The 17,117-nt window shown below is 44.6% G+C and overlaps 1 protein-coding gene across 1 annotated transcript in view; it reads left to right on the plus strand.

Annotated features, from left to right (window-relative positions):
* Positions 1–17,117, plus strand: part of STAG1 (stromal antigen 1) — a gene marked incomplete at its 5' end in the record, with an annotated part of 63,993 nt that overhangs the window by 40,134 nt on the left and 6,742 nt on the right. The window contains 7 exons of the mRNA XM_010154426.1: positions 237–329; positions 3,842–4,016; positions 5,560–5,699; positions 7,390–7,491; positions 9,036–9,184; positions 10,265–10,393; positions 14,673–14,878. Of these exons, the coding sequence (XP_010152728.1) occupies positions 237–329; positions 3,842–4,016; positions 5,560–5,699; positions 7,390–7,491; positions 9,036–9,184; positions 10,265–10,393; positions 14,673–14,878 (994 nt within the window). The remainder of the gene's footprint in view (positions 1–236; positions 330–3,841; positions 4,017–5,559; positions 5,700–7,389; positions 7,492–9,035; positions 9,185–10,264; positions 10,394–14,672; positions 14,879–17,117) is intronic.

The following is a 17,117-nucleotide window of genomic DNA, read 5'->3' on the forward strand; positions in this document are numbered from 1 at the left end:
TAATGTTTTTGTTGAACTTGAGACAGTCACTGGTATTTTACTTTTTGCACACATTGATTTATCTGAGTACAGGATTCTTTATAAACCACCCGGTAGGCTGACCTTGATGTAGTAAACCTTTTGTTCTGAAACATGTATAATTTGCATTCAATATAAAATGCAGATAATTTAACTCAGGGAAGTATTGGTTTATTATTATTACCGTTTATCTACTATCCCTTTTATATTCCTTCTAGGAGGACTTGCTGGTATTGAGGAAAACTGTGAAATCCTTTCTGGCTGTCTGCCAGCAGTGTCTGTCAAATGTCAACACTCCAGTCAAAGAACAGGTAAAGGAAATGTCTGTCACATGCTTTTAGAAAAGTGGGAGTAGTAAACCGTAGTAAAACTCAGGGTGACACTATATCCAACTTACAGTAAAATCACCTGTGCCTTCTGTCTAAACAAAGCTGAACAAACACACCGAAGAGCTGTATTAAAAGCACCTTCAACATGCAGCTCTTGTCAAATTCATTTTTGATACAACAGTAAGGATTCCCTGGGTGCTTAGGCTCCTCTTCAGCTGTCATAACTTTAGGCATCTGAGTCAGTCACCTAAAATAAAAGCCTGTTCCTTTAGACGCTTACTGTACAAACAGATGGAAATGGGCGTTTTAGAGCGGGACTGAGACCTCAAATGGGCTGAATCTTTCTCTGCACATTCCTGGGATTTTCTCCTTAGTATTGATGTACAGGGAGTGTAGAGTCACGGCCTTCCTGCCGAAGGGAAATGTCTGAAGCCTCCATGATACTTCGTTATTTTGTTATCCTAATAATTCAGTTAAATGTAGTGGTGAACACTAATTATTATATCTCTCTCCCCTTATGACTAATGGGAGAAAATTGGGGCTTCTAGCAGCATGGGTCATACTGCTGCATATTTTCTAGCAGAAAAAAAAGTTATTTCATTTTACAAAAATACTCTGAATTATGCTAAGAACGTGGTGTCCCCTCACACTATGCAAAAATCATGACTTCACGATTAGTGATGTTTCCTTGCAAAATCAGAGTAAAATACCTTATCTAAAGACCTGGAGGGGTTTTCAGAATCTCATCAATATCACCATTATCGCTGGCTGAACAGCACTGCCCAGTCTGGTAGCGCATGCATCTCTCTGCAGGGGGGTGTGTGCACAGGCTGAAAGTGTATGTGTGAAATATGATTGCACAGTGAGGTATCAGATTTTTTATGGTTCAGTGAAGTTATCCAGTGCTCCGGTTGAGATTTTTGGAAAGCCATGCAGGCAGGGAGCGGGAAGCTTCTGCTCTGTGTCTAGAGAAATTGAAAGAAAAGAAATCCAAGAACTTGTTGAAATAATTCGCAGTCTGAAAAGCACAGTAGTTGGTTTGTTTGCTGAGATTTTATGAATATATGCTGATTTATATCAGGTCTTGGACATTTTTTGGTTGTTCATAAACTGCATTTCTATCAGAGCTCCCAAGATTTTGCAAGGACTGTAACTAACAGCCCTGTGGTTCTTGCCTGTGTTTTTAAAATGGTAATACTTTTTATAAGACAGTTTTATTTTTTGGAAAGATAGCTCTGCTTGCCATTTACACTGTGTTCTGCAAGTTGATAATGATTACAGGCTCAGAGATGTCACTAGATTATGTATTTTTAAAAGACTGTGACGTGTCATTGTCTTTCAGCAGATTTAGATTCAGTAATTGTTTTTTAATATTGTGAGTAGTTACTCTTTGCATACTTTATTAATATGATATAATGTGACAATATCATCTAGCTTCATGAAAATACCAGCCGTTCTAGCTGAAGATAGCACTAATGTCTTCTCTGCATCAACAAATGGTAGATGATCCTTCCCATTACTGCAGGGTTTGTGTTCTTGATCTACAGGAACCTGTTTTCAGTCTCTTATTATTAGTGGCCACAGTTGTCATCGGTAATTTAAACTTCCCTTAGAAGCTCCTTTGCAGTCCTCAGTCCTGTGGAAGCTTTCAAACCTCCGCTAGACAGAACCATGACCAACCAGACCCAGAGACAGCAGCTGTCCCAGTAGGTTGGACTAGAGGCTCTAGAGGTCCCTTCCAAGTAACGCTTCCATGATCTTTTTCATTTTCTTCCTTAAAAAGTGTATTTCTGCAAGTGCTGGACTGCTTCTTTAATCCTTTTGTTTTACTGGAATTTTTAAGAATTCTGTACAAACTATTTTGTCTCCCTACCATATCTGATTCTTAATCTATACGTTCTTTGCAGAGGAGATCAAGGTAAATATCAAAGGCAGGAAAAACATATTAAGAATTTATAGAAAAAGGACTCAACCATTTCAATTTTTCTTAGACCATTTGAGTGAAATACATCTCCTGTGACTAGATGTATCTACAGTATTGACATCTGTATCTGACTCCACTGCTGTCTTCGTATTGGACAGAAATAAGCTTTTTCGGTGCAATATTCATATGCTGGTTTTAGAGGTCTGCATTAGGATGAGCATAAATTCTAGTATCAAAGGAGTTTAGAGCAGCTGAGATCATCACTGGAGTGAATCACAGCTTCTTGGATCCAGTGGAGAAAAATCCCAAATACTGGCATTTGTCTCCAAAGTAGAACATAGTTTACAATGATGGGCATTTTGTTCTTGCCCAAGTGTAGCTCATTCAGATTTTGTAATATACCCCGAGAAATAAGTGAGCTGCTTCGACGTTCAGCGTTCACAGAGGTTTCATTTTGGAGGTTTGTAGAGCGGGTTGCTCTCACTCCCTACTTTTCCTCAGGCTCAGCTCACAAATGTGTTTAAACACTCAGTTAGCTATCTTTCTGTGCAGCTGTTTGTAGAGGAGGGATGTGGGGCTGAATTAAAGCCTCACTGGATTTCCTGACTCTGTCAGAGCTATCCTGCAGTCTCTCTTCAGCTGGAAACGCCTTGGGCCTACCACCTGCCTGGTGATGGACACTGCCCTGCCTGAGGCTTCTGGGGCAGAGACGGCACGTTACACGTTCATTCTCTGAACCTTCCTCTCCTCCTCAGTTTTCAGAACCTGGGGTTTAAAGATAGAGAAACCAAGATGATTAAAAAGTACATTCTGAAAGGTGCTCAGGTGTTGAATGTCACGCAGCGGAGTACAGCTGGCTGTGACTCTCCGACATAAGCCATGGGGGCGAGCGGTGGTGGTCTCTGCACGAGAGTATACAGATACGCCCTTGAGGGAAATACCTATTAGTAGCTGCCCTCCTTCTCTGTTCTCAGGTAACGAGGGTACGATAGTAATGAGCATCAATCATTGAAAATCCTGCCCTGGTCAGCCTTTGTCTACATTTGAAAGCTGTGCAGAGTAACTTCATTTGTTTTGCAGAGATTCGTTGATGAAATTTTGCAAGGATTTCTTTGCTTACAGCTGCTTCTCTGTATTTTCGGGATCTGACAGTGACTCAGCTTGCATTTTCACTCATAATGTTACTCACATTTTTGCTTGTTTAACTTTTCTAACTGTTTATCAAAAATGTTTTTTCTTTACTACAAATTTGGCCACAGTCCTTGGATCAGAAGTAGATTTACTTAGGGTTCTTTTCATAGAGAAGAAATGGAAGTTTAATATGGATCATCCTGGACACCGAGGAGGTGGAACACACAGTTCCTTATATAGGAATCAGAGGTGTAACATTTTAAAATTAGAGGAAAACCTCGTGAACACTTCTCACAGCCCACAAACAGCTACAATGGAGTGTGGTTCAGGAAGGACTTCTAATATACCTGGGGATATCTGGAAATTAGATAAATGGTATTTTATTCTTTATATACTTGACTTAGGCTTCTTACTGCATTCATTTGCTGTTGCCTTTCAGGCTTTCATGCTGCTCTGTGATCTCTTGATGATTTTTAGTCATCAGCTGATGACTGGAGGTCGTGAAGGTCTTCAGCCTTTGGTGTTTAATCCAGACTCAGGTCTCCAGTCAGAACTTCTCAGTTTTGTGATGGACCATGTCTTTATTGACCAAGACGATGAAAACCAGAGCATGGGTATGTTTGGCTTTCATATTTTCTACTTAGCCTTTTTTCGTAACAGACACAGAAGGAAGAAGAAAATAGAATTTTCAGTTCAGTTTGCTCAAATGTTTTCAGAATGATTCCTCCTTTATTTTTGAGAGATGTAAATGTGAAACAATCAGTACTACTAGTGTTAAAGAAGAACAAGTACTTACAAAGTTCACTTCATTAAAAGAGGTGTTTTCAGAGGACATGCTATAAATCTGAACAAAATTGTTCTTCTACTGATTTATATTTTTCTTAATATTTATTTCTAAAGCAGTACAGTCTTAGTCCACCAGCAGACTTCATTTAATACAGCTTGAATGAACTGCACTGGAACAGTACAGAGAAGAGAAATCCTTTAGTTACTAAGCAGAGTTACAGGATTCTAAAAGCAGACTGTACCAGCAAAGCTCTACGCAAAGAAGGGCTTAAAAAACTCTTACGTTACTAAATAAACACCCCTTCTGCTCCTCCCCCAGAATAACAAAATCAAGCCCAGGACATCATTGATTTGGTTGGAGACTAGGAAGGTAGCTGGGGAAGTATCGTGTGTGCTTCCTTGCTCTTTCCTAGGCATCTGTGGTGGCCGTGCTTTGAGAGGCCGGACTTGGAGGTGACCCCATCTCCACATCCTCACAAGGATGACTTGAGATTTTTGGCTTTCAGTCTGGGAGAGGCAGATTTGTCAGTTAGGTCTGGTTTTAGATAATTTGGTGCTGCTGGTATGCGTTGTAAATGCCTAAAATGCAAGTACAGAGGTACCTGATTTCTGAATCCTAAATAGCTTTGGAGAAGGGATGGATTCCCAGATAGTCACACTGTGAAAGAGCTGCTGACTGCATACTGCAGTGCTCTTGTTGGCAGGTTTTCTGAATTTCTGCTGAACTCAGTTACTTGTATGTTAGCATGGCACATAGGTGCTATTTTGGATCTTTTTAAGGTAGTGGTGTATAGAACTAAGGTCTCGGGGCATGTACGCTTGCTCTAAAGGTGCTTTCAGTCTTCTAGCTCATCAGTAGCCAATACCTTTGTTGAGCATCTCTTTAAGGATTCCTGGGAGGAATACATTTTGAAACACACCTTCACCAGAAATCTGTGTGCTATCACACTTGTGAGTTCAGTGCTCAGAATAATACACCAAGGACAGAGTTAGGAGAACAGTGCCTAACTTTTTTTTGCTCTTTAGCAAAATTGCTGTTCTTTAACATCCTGTGATTGGACTGGGAAGACAGTGAAAAGGTGGACCAAGATCTTTGCATGTGATCCCTATTTCCTAATGCTACTCTGACTCCATAAAGTCAGGACCACAGATAGCATCCTTGGTCAGTGGTGTGTCACATTCCTGAACTTTCCTGGAGGTCCTTACATAGGCGGGACCCAGTAATTACCACTGCTCATTTTATCTTCTCCTGCAACAAACAACCAACCCTTGCTTTATTTTGAGGAATTGATGTTTTCTAAAAGCTGCTCTGTGATAACGGTGCTTTGCAACACAGCAGTCAAACATTTTCATTGCTGTCGATGCTTTCAGAGGGAGATGAAGAAGATGAAGCTAACAAAATAGAAGCTTTACATAAGAGAAGAAACCTTTTGGCTGCCTTCAGCAAGCTGATAATTTATGACATTGTGGACATGCATGCAGCAGCGGATATCTTCAAACACTATATGAAGGTACAGCTCTGTGTTTTCTCCTCTCCCTAACTGAACTTAGCTTGTAGGGTCAGCTCACCGGTTTCTCTCCCTTCCAGTGCAGTAGTTACAGGTTGAATGCTTTTGAAAGCTTTTCAAGCCTTCCTTAATTTCTTGTAAGTAGTTTTTCCTTTCTAAATTACGCCTGCCACGGAGAAGCAGTAAGCTCTGAACTTCCTCTCCTGTGTAGCGGGAGTGCCTTATTAAAAGCAGCACCAAAAGCTGGTCCTACAAGGTGCTGAGCATTGCCAGAGAGGCTCCCCTCTACAGAGAGTTTCTTATCCTTCTCCCTGAATTCATTCCTAGAATCCACAGGAACAGTTACCTGTACAATGTCACATTGCACCCAGAGTCTCCCAGTCTTGGTGCTCGCCGTCAGGATTTTCTGTGAGAACGCGCTGAATGCCATCCCAGCTTGGCGCTGCTTCCGTACAGCGCTTCGGGCCAGCGACGTTCAGCAAGACTTGCTGCTTAGCTCCCACCGCAGCCGGTGCTGGCAAGCTTACCTGCCAGCAGACAGGCACACTCACCGCCCTCACGCTGCCAAGCGACACAGAGCCCCCAGATGCCCTCAGATTGCCAGGCATCCCTCACCTGGCTCTCCCTAAGGGATTAAGGTGACAATCGAGGAGGAAAACCTGGAGTGGGGAGCAGGTCCTTTACTTTAGATACTGTTTGAGATGTTGATGTGAAATGGAAAGGATTTAACTTTAAATCCTCCTTGTTCTTCCGGGGTACACCATGCAATAAAGTCCCCAGTGCACGCCCTAGCCATCAGCCAAGCCAGCCTTAGTCTTGCTGAGGGAGTTTTCCAGCACAGGGATTTCACACTGAAGCTGTCACCATCCAGGTTACGTTTCCTACCTGCTGCTCTAGACTGGTCTTCTCTCCCCACGCCACTCCTTCTCCTGTACCTGGGGGAGAGCGAGAGAAACGGGATTTAAATTAGAGTGCTGACTAGGAGGATCTCTGTACCAAAGAGGGCAGGAGCGATATTTAAGAGGGAATAAAAATAAGTGCTTGCAAATGCAGAAATATTCCTCAGGCTGAAAGAATACTGGTTGGAGAAAAAAATGTATCCTCTCAGCCTGGAAGTTTTAATGATTATACAAGCTTTTCTACCCAAACAATCAGTACCACAGGGTGTGGTCTTCAGCGACCATTCTTCTAACATAAAATCAGCACTTCATACTACTCATTCCTTACTTTCTGGCTTCAGTGAGTTCCTTTCTTGGCCACCTCACTCACCTTGAATTGAACACGAAGCTTTGCACACCGGCGCTGGTGTCTGCTCACACCCACTCGTTGAAGGGAGAGTTGGTTCCATGCAGTGTTGTTTCTTAGAATGCGCAGCCCTGGGTCACTTCCATCAAATACTTGGGTTTGGGTGGGAAATGCTCTTGGGTTTGTTTTTCAACAGGTTTGTTACAAAAGTTAAAAACAAACACAGAAGGTCACTGGGTACAGGCTACCAATCGGTCAAAATTTTGGTATTGAATCATTGCTTCCCACTCACAAAAAAATCTGGATTTGAGACTGGGTTTTTTGGCAACCGCTGCCTTTTCAAAACAAGAATTACAAGTGATCTTTCTATCAGTAAAATTGTAAGAAATTGTATAAAAAGTTCAATTTAAAGATTTAAAGAGCTTTTTTCCCCCCCATTTTTTCCTAGTACTACAATGACTATGGGGATATCATTAAGGAAACCCTGAGCAAAACAAGGCAAATTGATAAAATCCAGTGTGCAAAGACACTCATTCTCAGTTTGCAGCAGGTAAGAATATTTATTTTTGTTACAAATGCCTCACTGCAGTGAAGTAGGGGACAGGATCTTCTCTGGTGTCCTTTACAATGAAGTGAAATGAAGTGAAAAATGCCATGCTTCTGTTAGGAGATCATGCTGCTCCTCAAGGCGGGCTGTCACGTTCCTTTGTCTCTGCCATCCCTGTCTCCTTAAGCCCACACTGCTCAAGTGTCGGTCAGACATGGAAGAAGGGGGGAGAGAGGAGCCTTGAAGCAGTTTGGTCCAAGCTGATTCACAGCGTTCGCAGTTTACGGGTACCTAGTGAACAAGAAGAATTAGGATGACTTTTTCTTATAATTAGCTGGAAGTAATACATTTTCCTTACATTTTGTGTAAATACTGATTGATTTTTTCAAACTTCTAGCTAATTAGTTTAAATTGTGCAATATTGTTAAACATGCTTTTTCCCCTGAAAATTTTGCCTTACATCAGCTGTAAATTGTCGTCGTGATGATGAAATCCATCCTTGTTCTGCCCACAGCACCGAGTGGGTGCGTCACTAAATACCATTCAGCCCCTGGAGTGCCAGCTCTATCCATTACACAGAGAAATTACTCCTATACATTAGATGTTTTCAAATCAGCTGAGGCTCCCCAGCTTCATTCCAGAGTATGAAGGGATTTCCTGTAGCAATCTGGAAGCTGAGAGATAGCTGTGAAAACCTGAGAAAGACGTACGTGCTTCCAGAAGGATCGGCGAGTGTCAAAGCAGCCCCCGTCTTCAACACTTGGGGAGAGGAAGCAGCCGGGTGCTTAGGTCAGTCAGCCCAACATCACTTTGTCCAAAAAGCCCCCCAGACAAGCTATTTGCAAGTGCCTAAGCGACAGGTAACAGCCAGTATGAATTTGTCAAGGAGAAGTCATGTCAAATTAAGCTGCTTTCATTAATTCTGTGGTAATGGAGATATCAGGGAAACAGTCGATTTAATGCAACTTGATGTAATACTGTCCCTGAGACTGTTTCCCTTGGTGTTCTCATTAGCAAGTCAGGAAAACGTGGTGTAAAGGGCAATGCCAGGAAAAGATGTAGGACGGATTGGAAAAGTGCTGAGTAGTTCACCGTTGTACGGAAAGGGCATCATCAAGCAGGCTCTGGAGGCGTTTGCCCAGGGACGCTGTTCAGCTGTTCATTAGGTCTGGAATGATGGAATAGCAATTTTGCTTCCTAAATTCATCGAAGATGCCGATCTGATGGGCGATGTAGGTATTTCACAAAACAGCACAAGATTGCCCAAACGTCTTGGTGGGTTGGGAGAATAATAGATGCAGTTCCGTGACGGTAAGTGCAAAATTCAGTTCACACAAGTACCAGATGGGGGGCAGTGGCAAGTAGCAGTTACAGAGAACAGTGTCTGGAAAGCCAAGTGGATTAGAAGTTGAGTGGAAGAGAGCTCTGTCACACCTCTGAAAAGTCACTGCAGTGTCTCTCTCGGCCGTAACAGCTCGGGAACACAAGTCTCTCTCAAGAAAGGTGTTTCCCAGGTCACCGGTTTAACAGCTGAATTCTCTCTCTAGCTGTTTAACGAGCTCGTTCAGGAGCAAGGTCCCAACTTGGACAGGACATCTGCCCACGTTAGTGGAATTAAGGAACTGGCCCGTCGGTTTGCCCTCACTTTTGGCTTGGATCAGATCAAGACGCGCGAGGCTGTGGCCACACTACACAAGTGAGTGGTGGTAAATAAACTAGGTTTTTATATTACTTCAGATGATGAGCTTTGCTCGGCTTGCCTCTTCTAAAGGCACAGCATCTTAACAGCTCCTGGAGCAGTGATGTGGTTTCTCTGGTTATGGTAGAAAAATGGTGGAGATGCACATGTAGGTGTGAAAGAATGGAGGAAAAACTAGCTGCTACCTAATTATTTGTTGGAATTTATTGGAATGGCCATGTTCATCTCTGGTAAAGCCACTGGTACTGTAGGTGTTTGTGTGGGCTGTATCTAACAACTGTAGACAGTTCTTCGTACCACACCACTGTGGGTTCCGTAGGCACCAGCAGCTTTTATAAAAGGATATTCTAAAACCACTTTGGAAATCTTTGGGGTGTTTTTTTTTTCCAAGTGGATTGAGACTTTTTATGTTGCTGCTGTGTGGGAAAGTGCAGAAAGGTGCCGCTAACTTTGAACTATGACTTTGCCATGCCACATAAAAGTTAAGAGAGACTGAGTCTTGAAGACTCAAGATTAGCAAAGTATGATCTAAACACTACCAGACACTTTCCTGCGCCAGACCCAAGAGAGGTCAGGACATGCACGCACCCTTCCTGGATGATGTGCAAATAAACTGTTTTCTTCTTGTTTCAAATGACAAAGCAAAGATGAGGCAGCAATGAACATATTGATGTACTGGTAGGAAGATTCTCTTCCCTGACTCTCGATGCAGAAGTTGTGTCTTGTTCTATCTCACCTGCCATTCCCACTCTAAGCTTCTGCTTCATGCCGAAAGAAGCAAGAGCCAGTTGGCTGTTCCACTAAGGCAGTGGCTTTCAGCGCCCGAGCAGTTTCTTAGGCTGTGGTAGTTCTGTCTTACCCTGCAGCTGGCCACATGTTGGCTTAGAGGCGGAATCCTCGCGAATTAAGGGGGGACGTTTGATTCCCCTTGGTCGAAAAGCAGCTGTTTGCCAGTTATGAACTGAACAAAAACCATGATGCGCAGATCAGATTTTGGGCAGCGTTTAGAAGCGATGGATGATGGGTTTTTTTATTTTGTTACAAACATCTGAAAATGTTAATCCTTCTTTACTGTAGAGACGGCATAGAGTTTGCCTTCAAATATCAGAATCAAAAAGGACAAGACTATCCGCCTCCTAACCTCGCTTTCCTTGAAGTGCTCAGCGAATTCTCTTCTAAGCTCCTGCGGCAGGACAAGAAGACTGTGTAAGTACCGCTCCCCTTCCCCCGCGGGCTTTGCTGGGCTCTGTCAGTCACTGCAGCGTGAGTGTGAGCTCTCGGCTTCGAGGTTTTCACCATCTGACGGGACTGTAGCAAGTCCCAGTGAGACATTTCACATGCACAGTTATAAATCATTTTATATTTTAAAGTAATAAATGAGAAAAGGGGAATCGCATCCTCTGATGAGGTGAGCTTGAGACCTCACAAAACATTGTGCCTTAAAATTTCCCGTGGGGCTGAAAATAAAAAACAATCTTTTTTTTTAAGCTAGAAATAAAAAGAAATGAAATTTTAGTAGTGCAGGAAATTTATAGACCTGTAAACACTGCAGTAACATCTGTTTCTGTTAGATAGTTACATAAAACATAAACATGTATTTGTTGTTTATTTTAATATATTGGGTTAAGCTGGGAAATAAGGGTTTGTCAAGGCTTTGTTACGGGCACAACAGGACAGAGAGGCTGAGAGAGGACACCACTGTTGGGTGGGACAGAGCAGGGTGGTAGAGGCCTGGGAGGCTAAAACCAGCAGCCTGCATTTGTTACGGCGGGTAATTACTGCAGATGAACTACTGGGAGTGAAATAAATCAGTGGTGTTGTGGATAAGATCTGAACAAAGAGCGAGAAACACCGTTTCATGAGCAACGTTTGAACACTGTGGGAAGGGGCTGTGGGTGTCAACAGAACTGGCAGAGAGCAGAGCTGCCTGCAGGAGGGCATGTTGTCGGCATCGCTGCGGAGAGAACGCTCGACATTTCTAACGAGTGACGTAGGAAATGCCCGGGACTTGGCCGCAGCGCAGAAGTAGTGAGGGAAACAGGAAGAGGACTCCAGTCAATAACCAGCCAAGCACTAAGTGCCCAGCGTAGAACTGAACTCTTTGGGTAACTCTGCGACCATTTAAAAAACGCAATTGCCAAATCTTCTGATTCTACGGCTATAGATACCTCTCCAGTCAGTTTTCTGACCACAGTGAGTGTAAGTCGTGTGTCCACTATAACTCCCTCCACTGACCCCTCCTGTCAGACCTTTCTGTAGTTTTTCTGTGAAGATGCTTGTTTTCAAGGACTTTTTGTTAACACTTACAAACGTTCTAGTTTTAGCTGTGTCACAAGAAATGCATCGTGGTTAACTCTGTGTAATTTTTAATGTATACACACTCGAACAACCAATTTAATGATTTTATTGTGTCGGTGATTTGTCAAGTCAACAAACGCAGTAGAAGAAATAGTTAAACGAGCTTGAGAATTGGATGATCCAGTTGGGCTAGCACGGCACTCAGTTTCCAGAACTGCTCTTCCTTGTTATGTCCTTGAATCTTGTCAAGCGCTCTCCTGTTATTTGGGGCCGGACTTAAGGATAATAGGATTTTATGACTGTCTTCCTAGCTGAACCATAGGTTCTCCTGCATCTGTTAGTTCAAGTGTCATTAGCCCGATTCCTGTTTAATTTCATGACGCTTCTCCCTCCTGTACAGTAATCATCCCTGCCGCAAAGGTCTCCAGGGTCTGAAGTTTAAAGTTACATCGTTCCGTACAGTTACGTGACAGCTTAATTGGACCCGATCCTTTGTGCAGAATTCACTATTTCGGGAGGACTTGTTCTTTAGCCTTCTGGGTTGCCATCCGTCCTTTCTCCACTCACTGGTGCCCACATAGACAACCACCGGCATTTTCGCAGGGCTGGAAAGATTGTTGTGATGGAACCCATTTCTCCTGGCTTTAGCTGTCTTTTTTGTGGTCACCTGAGCTATTTAGCCGAATTTGAAGATCAGTGAAATTCAGGACATGATTTTCTGATCTGTGCTGAATTCCTGCTTTAAGATGAGTTCAGACCTGCCCTAGATTCCACTGGCCGAGGTGACTGTGAAGAGCGGAGCTTGTATGTAAAGCTGTCTGGGAGATGGCGGCGTTCCTGCCTCAGACCTGTCCTGTTCACAGCCATCAGGCGATGGCTGCTCTGCCCATCTGCTGAGTGCCCTGCTCTGCTCTGGCTAGTTGATTTGCCCTGCTCGGTAGCATGACTCCTCCAATCCAGAGGGGCTTCTCCCCGCCCTCCAAAGGGGTTGCTGTGAACAGAAGGTACGTGACCACCATCTGCTGGAGAAGCCCCGTCTACAGGACCATTTACCTCCTTCTGGGCCTGCTCTCCTCTTGCCAAGCCGCTCTCAGCAATGGGCTCTTAGTCTGGAGGCAAAAGTGCTCTAGAACAATCCTGCACGTCTCACGGGCATGTATCTGCCTTTCTCCCGCAAGTCCTCCAGCTTGGCTTCCCAACCCAAAAATAGGAATTTTCTGCTTGATACGCCCTGTGTCATCTGCCCTTGGTGCAAAATACCATTCCTGTGGCAGGTCAGTGAGCACTGCTCCTCTGTGGGCTTCCTCACTGCCGTACTGCCGGCTTTTTTATTTGGAGGGAGAAAAGGGAGAGGTTTCCAGTTTGGGAACAGGGCAGCAGGACTGGTTAAACTTAGTTTTCCTATCCTATTTATTTATTCAGCTTCTTGTTTTATGAGTAACCTCCAGAATCACTGATAGCCATTTATGGATTTATTCAAATCCATGGATTTAATATAAACTGTACATTTAAGGCTCTTCCACTTGGCAGAAAAGGATTTCTGCCAACGCAGTTACCAACACCCAGGGCAGGTACGGGCAGGGGAATCCTGAGGGGTTCATCTAACGCAGGGTAGAGGACAATTGCCCCGTGGAGGCATTTATTGCCATTTGTTTCTCTCAAACAGAGGCTGTTGGCTTAGACGAACAGCTGACTGCTGGGTTCTGAAGTCAGAGGAGAGGGAGCCTCAGCATGGTGTTCCTACTTCTGGACCTTCAGAGTCTGTAGCCTGGTTGACACTGGCAAGAACTGCCTGTCCGAAGCTCCTCTGAAACGCTGAGCAGAAGTTGTCGCAAGTTTGGTTACATCTGATCAGTAAAGGACGCCCAAGTGGTGTGGTTTTTCCTTCTTCACAGTTTGGTCACAACCTGTGCAACTCTAGGTTTATAACTCTAAGTTGGACATGGCAAAGTTCTTACTTCCCAAGACTGTTGCGCAGATAAACTCTCGGAAGCTGTGACACGCTCGGATGTGGCACTGCTTGGTACTGTGAAAGAGAGAGAAGAAACCAAGAGCTTCCTAGTCAGTGCAAGGTTTGGATGTTACTCAGTAGACACAGGAAAATACATGTGAAATGGGGGAGGGAAGAAGCAGCCACGATTCTGAATAAAACAGTAAACAGAAAAACTGCTGCTTCTTGAGCAAAGTCATCCAACTTACCAAATGGAAGCAAAATTCCATTAAAAATTGGATGCAGTTGTTACCCAGGCATATACAGCGTGGCTCCTTGTCCTCTCCGTATACCTAGTCCACGTGAGAAGCTTGAGCCTGCCATGAGCTGGCAGAGGCAAAGGGAGATTGGGAGGTTATTTCCATGCAGAATTTGTGGATTTGACTCCCACTGGTGACAGCGGGCACTGTGGTACGAAGCGAAATCGTGATAGAAGGGTGCGCCCTAACGTACCTGCAGGAGGGGTAGAGGTGAGGCTGAAGAATCCTGAGGTCTCTTGCCTAACTTCTGCGTGCTGGGTTCTGCAGCTTGAAGTTCATTAGTCACTTCTGTGTGGCATATTTTAAGGACGACTACTAATACCATAATTAAGTAATCAGTGGGAAAGGAAGCAACCCGGATGCCCTCCAGACTGTGTACAGGAGGGAGGGGTTTGGGTTCCTCCTGTAACAAGTGTGCGTTGGACTTCTCCAAGGCAGCGGAACAGATCTTCCTGGTTTTTTAACTGCCAAAGAACTGATTGTGTTTGAGGAAACCATCCTTCTTGTCCCACGGTGCCAAAGGATGCTCTGCCTCCTCACCACGGTGGTTCTGATTCAGTCTGTGGTGACACAGCAGCCGTATGCGGCAGCGGGTTCCTCGCCATGCAGCACAGAAAAGGAATTGAAGTAGGGTGTGCTGTGAGGGATCGCAGAGAAACGGGGGGGAAGGTGTTGGGGAGAGAACGTTTTGTATTGTGTATCTGTGAGTAACGTTTAGTTTGAGGGAGTTACACGTATGCTATTTTGAGGGAGTTACACGTATGCGTGTTCGGTCAGAGATACAACGCCTTACCGGCGTGTGTTATTAAATGAAGACAAGGAGACACTGTGTGGGCTTTGTGTGAAGCTCTCCACAATGAGAAGAGCGCTTGCAGATGAGTTAAAGAGGAAACGGTGTGCTGCGCCTCTGTGCTTACTCATTGCCTTTTGTTTTCAGTCACTCCTACTTGGAGAAGTTCCTGACGGAACAGATGATGGAGAGAAGGGAAGATGTGTGGCTGCCACTCATCTCCTACAGGAACTCGCTGGTTACGGGTGGCGAGGATGACAGGATGTCTGTCAACAGTGGGAGCAGCAGCAGCAAAGCCTCTTCAGTGAGGAATAAGAAAGGCCGACCACCGCTCCACAAAAAGAGAGTAGAAGGTTGGTATGGCTTTTGGTTGCCTGGTGGAGGCATTCCTCATGTCGTGCGTATGTTACAGCCTTCCTGCGCTTCCGTCTGGAGCGCGGTTAATTAACAGGGTGTTCGAGCAGACCCGAGGCAGGCATTCTGATACAGAGCTGTATTTTTGCAGGACCACTGGAGAACACCAAAAAGACACCTTTTTTGTTTAAAACAGTATTGATATCCAGTGTCTGTGTTTACTCTTTCTCTGACGTCAGGCATGTTTATCAGGAGTTGAGCTATGGCAGCCAGTTTCGTACAAAAGTCTATCTGTTCCTGATTGATCCGTGTGATGCTGTGTGTACTCGTGACTACAAATGTACCGTTCCGCTGCAGAGTAGGTATAAGTGGGATCTTCCCAAGGTCCGTGTCCGTGATAGTAACTCCTCAGTGAGGAATCTAATGCCAATTTGCCCAAATAGACAGCAGTTTCCCAAAGTAGTGTTCAAAAGTTTGTCCGTGTGCACTTCTACGATCAGATCCGTTCTTCGCTACAGCTGACATTGAGCAGGACGTGCACCAAGTCCTTCTGTTTCTTACAGCCAGCCTGGGGATTAGGTAGATAAAACGCTGCGTTGAGGTCTTTTTCTTTCCTCTTGTTACTGTTTTCATTCTATTTTATTGTGCTCCACTAATAACCTTTTTTTCCCCCGGGATGTCTATAACATCCTCACTTCCCTGCAAGGCAAGTCTCAGTCTTACGACGTCATGTGTGTGGCGTTGTTTGCTGTTTCCTGTCCTCCCCTGTCAGTGATCAGTGGAAGGAAGAACTGACCTGCAACACTTCACATTCGAATATCCCCATCTTTGCAACAGCTGTGGTCCTGAGTTTTCCACAAGCGTCCCTGCCTTAAAGACGACGTAGGCCACGTATGAGGTTACGTGGCGAGTTGTTCAGTTCCCGAGAGCCGAGTGGCCCGAGCTTCCAGCGGGAGATGACCTGGCTGTAATGCCGGCTGTGCCAGGCTCACCCTGGCTCTGACAGGATTCAGACATCTACGGAGGGGATGAGTGAGGGTCTGTTTACACTCTGCCGACACCGCGCCATCAGAAGACACCCAGGATTTCTCCTACCTGGGGCAGAGGGATGCAGTGTCACTGCAGTAACCATGGTCAGTAATCTGTGGCCAGAAAAAGGGCCGATGAACAGTCTCTCATCGGGTGCTCTTGGTGGGGTATGGCGTGTCCTTTGCATACGGCACGTACAGCTCTGCGTCACTGCCAAACAGGCAAGGACAACACAGTCTGAAGAACTCTGGGTAGCAAGGGATTCCACTCTCTTCTCTTCATGTGAAACCTTAAGCTCATGGATCACTGCGCAAACCTCACTCGCTTACACGAGCTTTGCTATACGACCTCAGTGTGTAGGTGCAGGGAGGATGTATAGCTCATCACTGCTTGGTGTAGCCCATACCAGCGTAACTGCCTTTCCTTGACAGACGCCTTCACTGGAGAACTGGACGGCCTGGTAGGTGATAGAACAGACACGTTACCAGCAAGTGCTCTCTGACGACAGCAGCAACACAAGCTCCGCAGCCTTTCCACGCACAGAAGGATACGCAGCGCACGTGCCAGAAGTCTCGGTGTAGACATGTCTTGCTATAGGACATGTGACATCATATGTTAAAAAAACCCTGCCGTAACATAAACAGTTGGAGGACAGCACACGCCTAATTTTTGGATGCTTCTTGATGTGCAGTAGGCATCACTGATGGTGCTATGCCCTATATACTTCCTTTGGAAGCTTGGAAGAAGGAAAGGCAAGAAAACCATGAGCCAGGTTGTCTGTATATTTCACAGGAAGATACAGATTTCTGGCTTATTTTGTAGGTACCAGTAACGAGCTCACGCAATAACCAGAGATCTGGCCCTCAGAAATAAGTACTTACTGTGCACTCGGCTGTATGAGGAACCAGCCCTAACAGCTGGTTGCCTACAAAGGAACTGATGGTCTGTATGTAGTATGCTCACAGGTCTTCGTTGGGTTTTTCATCCTTACATATTTCTAGAACTCTTCCAAAAGTCCTGGCTTTAATCTGAGTCTGTTCAGCTACAAACAAGGACCTTTTCAATCCTGCTAAGATTTTTTTTCTTTAAATTCCACTCAAAAGGAACTCAAGCAAGGGCAGGGTCACTGCATAAACTCTTCTTGCATCCAAGAACCATAACTAGTCCCCTGTGGATCCTTTCTCACCTAAATCCAGCATGTATTGGGTT

The sequence above is a fragment of the Eurypyga helias genome, unplaced genomic scaffold (genome assembly GCF_000690775.1).
Source record: "Eurypyga helias isolate BGI_N326 unplaced genomic scaffold, ASM69077v1 scaffold14966, whole genome shotgun sequence".
NCBI classification, from domain to species: Eukaryota; Metazoa; Chordata; class Aves; order Eurypygiformes; family Eurypygidae; genus Eurypyga; species Eurypyga helias.